Source organism: Magnolia sinica, chromosome 10 (genome assembly GCF_029962835.1).
Source record: "Magnolia sinica isolate HGM2019 chromosome 10, MsV1, whole genome shotgun sequence".
NCBI lineage: Eukaryota > Viridiplantae > Streptophyta > Magnoliopsida > Magnoliales > Magnoliaceae > Magnolia > Magnolia sinica.
Genome location: NC_080582.1, coordinates 29,490,198 through 29,497,681, shown reverse-complemented (window position 1 = coordinate 29,497,681; position 7,484 = coordinate 29,490,198). Strand labels below are relative to the sequence as shown.

The following is a 7,484-nucleotide window of genomic DNA, read 5'->3' as shown; positions in this document are numbered from 1 at the left end:
TATGGAGAGGGACGCATAAGCAGCGAGTGGAGTCCGGATCTTGGCCTTTTTCATTCCTGTTTTCTTTTTCTGTTTTTTTTTTTTTTTATTTTCCTTCGGTTTTTGTCATAATGGTTTGGAGTCCCATTTTTTCTTTTAGTTTTTATTTTTTTAATGAGTGGTGATGTGGACCAATGAGGAGGAGGCAATGAGGGAATCTCTGTTTACCGAATAACAGAGGATCCGGACTCCCGTTCCTTATGCAAAAAAATTTTGAACTGTTCCTACACTACCAAAAACCCCCAGAATCGTGAAATAGAAAACCACAATGTGTATTTCATTCCCAGGTCTCTCTCCCCTTGCGATTTCCATGGTTTTTTTCCCGTCATCTCCATTTGTAGCCTCTCTCTCTCTATTTGCAATCTTCATGCTCTGATCGAACCCAAAACGTTCTCACTGATGACAGATAAAACATCAATCCTCCTTCAAACCCCCTCTCTCCCTACCCATTTATATCATTACAACAGAAGCTTCATTTCTACAAAAGCTCTCTCTCTCTCCATTTGCAGTTTAGGGTTTTCCGGTAATGGTTTTACTAGTTTATGCTAAAAGTTAATTTCTGATTTATTATAGTTGGGATTAGTTTATTTTTATTTTTAAATTAGCATCAAGATATAATATTTGAAGGTTCATGATTTCTGCATTTTTCTAGGTCTCGGTTGGGATGGAAACCATTTCGCGTGTGGATCTTGATTTTGTGGGATTTTATCTTTGCTTTTTAAGATTTTTTTCTCTTTTGTTTTCCTTTCTTAGGTTTTTTTTCTATTTTCTGTCCATTTTTCTTTTGTATCTTCTTTTGGGATCGGCTTGGTGAAGCTGAGCCTCTTCCAACGGATGGAGTTTGAAAATGTGGTGCCTAATGAGCTTATTCTGGTGAATGGGTATATATGGAAGAGAATCGAAATGGATTTAATATGATTCTAACAGCGGCTCTTATGGATGTTTATTGCTAGTGTGGGTGCATCTCTCTCGCTTAGAAGCTGTTTGATGGAATGTCTAAATTTGTTTTCTTATCTTTTTATGGAGATGATGCCTTGTTAGATTTCTTAAGACATTGGTCTAAAATAGTTGGAAATATTCCTTATTGCATTCACTTCAATAGCAATGATCTAAATCAGATCATAAGCATAAACAAACCAATCAAAATTCAGACATTCAGATCATTGATCAGACATCCATACCCTTGGATGATTCTTGGCGGTTGAAAAAAGTCTAACCAAAGAACTGCATTCAATGGATAAAAGGCCACTGATCATAAAATTGAGGCAGATACAAAGCTCAAGTGGACCACACCACAAAAAGTTGTGGGGATTTAACATCTACCATTGAAAACTTCTTGTAGGTTGTAGAAGTTTTGGATCAATCTGATATATGGTCTTTTTCCTTCAATCAGCTGCATCTTATTTCGTAATTCTCGAAACTCGTAACACAACTCAGACATGATGGGAACTTGAGTCCCAGTCAGCCCAGAACTCAGTTGTTCTGTTTCAAGCTTAAAAGATTACGTTGTCTGATTTTGCAAGTTTTTCTTCTACGTAATTATCTTTTTCGAGTACATGAATAAGTCTTGAATACTTGATTGAGTTCATAATTGTGTACTGAAATGTTAATCTGTATCGATGCGTCGATTGAGATTTGCTTTTCTTTGGCAGACTGCTTTGAAGTTATTAGCAGGGGATGAGCAAGAGTTGCTACGTGTAATTCCTGTCCTTCTGAGCAGCCGTGAGGAAAATGATGCAGAAGGGAAGCTCGTAGAAATTACTGCAGTAAATGGATTTAGTGATCTGCTTAAGGATACTGCTTATAGCTATTTAATGGATGTGTTTTTCTTGGCTTTTATGTCCACAAATCCATGAAATTTGTAAAGGATGCACCATATATGCCTTTGTGTTTTTTTTTTTTTTTTTCTTTTCAATACATCATAATGTAGATTATTGAAACAATGTAAAAGATAATATAATTCGAATGCTCTGAGACTGGTAAATAATTATAGAAATGATGCTTGCAACACCATTTATCCATGGGAAAATAACATTGATAAAATAATTTTAAAAAATGCAGGGAGCAGTGGTTTTCTTCCCCATGATTCTTATTTAGTGGTGCCTCTTGTTTGTTGCTTCTGTTGAGACTTAGCAGTTGGTTTATTTTTTTAATGGAACCTAATGATTTTTGAAGGAATTTGTTTTCCATTTCCTGTTGGGCATCAAACTGCTTGGATTACATGTTTTTATACCTTTCAACTTTATAAGCCCTTCAGTTAATTAAACTGCTTTTGGTATTATTTTCCTTTGGGAAGTGAAATGATTTGACTTTTTTTTTTTTTCTTGATTTTTGCAGGTTATCTTGGAAGTGGCACCTGAGACTTTGTATGATAAGCTTTTCATGAAAATTTTCAGTGTGGCAGTTTTGTTATCCAAGCATTAGTTTGTCCTACAAGATCCGAAGGTCAGGTATTTGCTATAACATTTCCATTCATTTTGGAGCTTTTTATTTATTTTTTTTTCTTTTCTATTTTCTTATGTTGTTTTGAAGTCCTAATTGAGCCATGATGGACAATTCCATTCTTTTAGGTAAGGTTATTGGTACTGATTGTATATACATCTCTGATAAAATCTGTTGGCTTGGGTAGAGGCTGCTGAAGAAGTGGGCATTTTTTCATGGGACGTCATTTTTTATGTAATAGTTTGAGGCTCAGTTTTCCATAAAGACATGTAATGTAGTACTTTTAACCTTGAGTTTCACATGCATATGCTAACAACCCTAAATTCTTTTAGTTTTAGTTCTTCATTGTACTCATTTATATGAAATGGAAGAGCAGGCCAATTATTTCTACTGAAGAAAATTCACAACTGTTGATTTAAATTATGAACCATGCAACTATAAGTCTATAATACTATCTTCCAAAAAAGAAAAGAAAAGGAAAAAAAACCTATGCGATTCATGTGACTGTTAAACTTCTTTCACCATTTTCGTTTGCTTTCCTAACCATCCTTTGTACTTGCTTCACTATCTAGTAATACATGGAGCTCCCATACCCAGAATGCAATTAACAAACAAGGCCTTTTATTTTGATGCGAGTTTAGAAAACAATGTAAAATGTTTTTTTCCTCTTGATATTTTATGACCATCTTTCAGGGGCACATGAGTGAAAAACGAAGAATAATTTATTTTTGTGAGAAATAATTGGCAATTTCCTCCTCGCAATTTTTTCGATCTGTTTTGTAGATGGACTTGATTTGGGAGGAGCTTGGTCAAAAAAAAAGAAAAAAAAGAAAAGAAACTTCTAGAGATTGGAAAGTCAGGAGTTGTTGCTACTCTCTTAGCTGCCTGTGAACTTGGTAAAAAAATAAAGTGCGACTTTGGGGAGCGGTGGTTTTGTTTTCTAGAATTTGAAGATATATTTTGTCAATTCATTTCCACTTCCTTGAATCTCAAACCGTTTTTTGTTGTTGTTGAAAGGTCAAGAAACTTGCCTCCCTTACGTTCACAAATCACCTTTCTTCCTAGCTACGGTGATGTCAGCACATTACTAGTTTAGGAGCTTGAAATATATTGCTAGGAGATCCATTGAAAAAAGTGTATTGTTAGGAGATGATAATTAGCCATTTGCTAAATATTATCCCATGGCACTTTTCTTCATACAGGCAGTCCTTTTTGAAACATGGCATTTAATGGTGGCCTGTGGTCATAATGTCAGCATATGTTTTGTGGGGCTCATAATTTTTCTCCTAGTGGACCCAAAAGACTTGAAGTCACTGTTTGGCTCAGATTTTGTATTCATGCTAGCGAAACCAAATGCAGAATATTCTTTTCTTGATTGACTGTCAGTTTTTCTTTTCTGGGTCTTCTAATGGGCTTATAGTAGGAACATAAGGTGATGAATATCTTGACTTCTCTCTTTGCATAAGTACCATAAGTTTTATGCCCCCCCACCCATTTCTCCCTCTTTTGAGATGTTCTGATTGTTTATTTTTTCATTCCCTTGCTAGGATGTTACACTCCATGATTTGGATGCTGCAAATGCTCGCCCACAAGGAGGGGCAAGATATATTATCGGCCAGATGATGAAACCCAGGAAGACTGAAATTACTGAAAAGCTACGACAAGAAATTAACAAGGTTCTGCCACTCTTCTTTGAATGGAATATGGCCTTTAATGTAAATCCATTATTTTAAGGTGTGTTTGGTTGCACAAAATATCATGAAATTTCATGATATTTTGCAACAAACGAGGCTGCTTAATCATGAAATATCTTGGAATCTCATGATATTTGGAGCACCCAAATGCAGCCTTAGATATCATTCATCGTATTAAGGCAATTACTAGTGAGTCCCGTGGAAATATGTTTAGTTGGATGGTGGAAATGTGTGAGCCTTGAAAAAACCACATGATTAACAGGTTGTTAACAGATATATCAATGAAGGGGTAGCTGAGCTTGTCCCTGGAGTCCTATTCATTGATGAGGTGCCTTTTCCATTCAAGCCTCTTTCATTTCCTAAATTGCTTAGTTTTCTTCACAGTTCCTCTGTTTTGACATATCCTATTTGCAGGTTCACATGCACGATATGGAATGCTTTTCATACCTTAACCGTGCCCTAGAAAGCTCACTATCACCAATAGTAATTTTTTCTACGAACAGAGGAATATGCAATGTCAGGTAATGAGAAACTCTAGGCTTTCACGAAATGTGAAAAGGACTCAAAGTTGATTCCATGAAAAGTCATTTGTTTTCCATGCTCAGTTTGGCTGAGTGGATGAGCAAGTCGTCAATCATATGAAAAGTGCCCAAGTCCATTAAGTGGGCCTATTTTGAATAATCAAGGGTTTGGGACTCTAGGGACTCAGAGCTTGTTCAAACTTCAAAGCAAGTCAATTTATTTGCATTTTTGGTCCACTAGCTAGTTCATTCTTGAAATTGCTTTCACATATATCAGCTGCTTTTACATATAACACTGCTTCTTGGAAGATCCTACTTTTTGTTCTCTTATCTGAATTTTGTTCTTCCTAGAAATCTTTACATGCATTTTTTAGCATTAATTTGCAATATCTTCCTGCAAGCTTATGTTATTTTTTTCTTCAATGCATATGATGTAGGGGAACTGATATGAGCAGTCCACATGGCATACATGTTGGCCTGTTAGACCGTCTTGTGATTATATGGACAGAAACTTATGGTCCAGCTGACATTATACGGGTTCATGCTTAATTACTTCTCTGTTTCTGTAAAAATGGATAATCTACTCTTTGTAGACTTGAATCATTTGGATTATTGTGCTTCAGGAGTGCGATGGAGATATACACCGGGTATTATCAAACACTGTAAGCAATTGAGTAGCTGGTAATAACGCAAGAGGAATACTACCTCAAATGCTTGCATGGTTGAAGTTACACTTCAGATGATCAATTCAAATCTAAGGTAATTTACTTTAAGATTGTTCCTTTTTAGAGTGAAATTATGTCACTAATGCTCCGGTCTAATATTAACAAATTTGTGGAAAATCATGCAGGTTATATTATTTGATCTGAATATCATGAGCGCTAATCATAGTTTTATGGGTAGCATTTGTCTTTTAAGGCTCATTTAGATTGGTGAAATCCAAAAAGCAGATTTAGAAAGAAAAATGCTGCATCTCAAAGAAACCATGGTTAAGGAAGATCGAGGAAAAGAATTCGAAAAAAGTTGTTCCTTTAAGTTTTTATGGCTTTCAAGGAAATGTAGATTGATAAATGATCAAAAAGTGATAATTGTCTCTCAAAAATTATGGAAATGTGGATTATCAAGGTTTGGGGTAGAAAAGGAAAATGTCTATTTTAGGAAAATTGTAGAAAGAAAAGTAGTTTTCCACATATTACTTTATTATACCAATTGGTGTCATGTCAGCAAATTTATTTATTATTATTATTATTTTTTTCCAACGGTAGCATTTGGATTCCACCAATAAAACATTGAAGGATCAACCAAATTCTATGCTAAAAATTCAAGCATTGTAGGATGTTTATTATCTAAAAATACACTTTTTCTCAACGGTAGCATTTGGATTCCACCAATAAAACATTGAAGGATCAACCAAATTCTATGCTAAAAATTCAAACATTGAAGGATGTTTATTATCTAAAAATACACCTAACAAAGAAAGTATGGGTCTTGTTTATGCAAACTAAAGATTAAACTTGCCATACAATTTCTTTGCCTGTGCATTGTCAACTACCTCCTTTTTTGGTAATTACTTTTTATGGTTCTTGAATTGCTTTCTATAGTTAACTGATTTTTTTGGCTAACAGATCATTTAAACGACATCATTTCATTGAGCAATGTGAGTAGTACATGTGTAAAAAAGATGGAGAACGGGCCTAGCAGCATACATGCCAACATGGTACACTTGTGGGAGATTAAGACAGCTGGTGATTGGATCGAAAGTCAGGCCGGTCAGCTTGTCAGGTGGGTGATAAGCATACATTGAATGTGAACCAATGGTTATTTTCCTTGCAAAATTTTCATTTTTCTATTACTATTGTGATGCAACCGATGTGTGGAACACTGAGTTTTGGAAGTTCATAGCTGCAGAGGTATGCCGTGTTTACATAATTTGAGGACCAGTGAGATTTGTCTCATGTGGGCCATATATATGCTAATGTTGGCCATATGTTATGGGACCTTCTAAATGTATGGTTTGGATCATCATATCATGAAGTGAACGGGCAAGATGATTGGGCGATCCTTGTAGGCAAATCTCATTTAGTACTAAACTGTTAGACACATGCAATGTATACTCACACCCGCATGCACTCACATCTGCTACCACATATCCATGCATGTTTCAGCCCTTGGCCCTTTATATACACACTCCCCCTTGTATACACATTTACTTGACACAATGAACTCCCCATCATTTTCAACCGTTCCTAAATAGAGATTTTGGAATAGCGACCACGTGGAAACCAGTTTCTCAGCAATGTATCTCTCTCAATTTTATGAATGATCTTGATTGCGATTTGGGTTTTGTTTACTTGTTTTGGATTGATGGATTTCTTCTATATTTCCCAAAAATCAAGGAATTGTTACTGATTTCCACTACTTCACTAATGACTTCCATACAATTATTCTATAACTCTTAGAAATTTAGTTGTCCTTTTCTTTTTTCGTATGGACTTAATAGGCAAGCTGAATTTGCCGTGAGTGGAGCCTAAATTGAAACTTTGCGACGGTTTTCAACCGTCCATAATTTATTGCGACGCCATATTTTAGGAACGGTTGAAAGCCGTTACGAAATTGAAATTTTTGATCGTTCCAACCACTCAATTTTTGCAACACCCTATCTAGCCACGGTTGAAATTCCAAAATGGTTCAAGAATGATTTTCAACCATTCCTAAATAGGGATTTTGATGTAGTGGTTAGTCCCTCATTAGGTGGGGAGTTATCTCTTGGGTGATGAAACCAAAAACA

The 7,484-nt window shown here is 35.5% G+C and overlaps 2 protein-coding genes across 3 annotated transcripts; both read left to right on the top strand.

Annotated features, from left to right (window-relative positions):
* The first annotated feature begins 270 nt into the window (after positions 1–270).
* Positions 271–3,230, top strand: LOC131258253 (pumilio homolog 23-like). Its single transcript, XM_058259434.1, has 2 exons — positions 271–1,859; positions 2,377–3,230. Exons 1-2 carry the CDS (start codon positions 1,659–1,661, stop codon positions 2,461–2,463), a joined length of 288 nt encoding a protein of 95 aa, XP_058115417.1. The 5' UTR covers positions 271–1,658; the 3' UTR covers positions 2,464–3,230.
* An 81-nt stretch (positions 3,231–3,311) lies between these two features.
* LOC131258252 (ruvB-like protein 1) lies at positions 3,312–6,953 on the top strand. Of its 2 annotated transcripts, XM_058259433.1 has the most exons (6): positions 3,312–4,157; positions 4,438–4,503; positions 4,590–4,696; positions 5,134–5,233; positions 5,320–5,455; positions 6,322–6,953. In XM_058259433.1, the coding sequence occupies exons 1-5, from the start codon at positions 4,101–4,103 to the stop codon at positions 5,368–5,370; spliced, it is 381 nt and encodes a 126-aa protein (XP_058115416.1). In that variant the 5' UTR covers positions 3,312–4,100; the 3' UTR covers positions 5,371–5,455; positions 6,322–6,953. The 2 variants fall into 2 exon arrangements, 1 of the variants encoding a protein (XP_058115416.1); XR_009178022.1 differs by lacking the exon at positions 5,134–5,233 and having other exon boundaries at positions 4,076–4,157.
* Positions 6,954–7,484: the final 531 nt, after the last annotated feature.

What these genes read in the sequence shown, in the direction of transcription:
- LOC131258253 (XM_058259434.1), top strand. Translation starts at nt 1,659, where the DNA reads ATGCGTCGATTGAGATTTGCTTTTCTTTGGCAGACTGCTTTGAAGTTA. An exon ending in CTTATAGCTATTTAATGGAT is followed by an intron (nt 1,860 to 2,376) that starts GTGTTTTTCTTG and finishes TGATTTTTGCAG; the next exon opens with GTTATCTTGGAAGTGGCACC.
- LOC131258252 (XM_058259433.1), top strand. Translation starts at nt 4,101, where the DNA reads ATGATGAAACCCAGGAAGACTGAAATTACTGAAAAGCTACGACAAGAA. An exon ending in TACGACAAGAAATTAACAAG is followed by an intron (nt 4,158 to 4,437) that starts GTTCTGCCACTC and finishes CATGATTAACAG; the next exon opens with GTTGTTAACAGATATATCAA. An exon ending in GTCCAGCTGACATTATACGG is followed by an intron (nt 5,234 to 5,319) that starts GTTCATGCTTAA and finishes ATTGTGCTTCAG; the next exon opens with GAGTGCGATGGAGATATACA.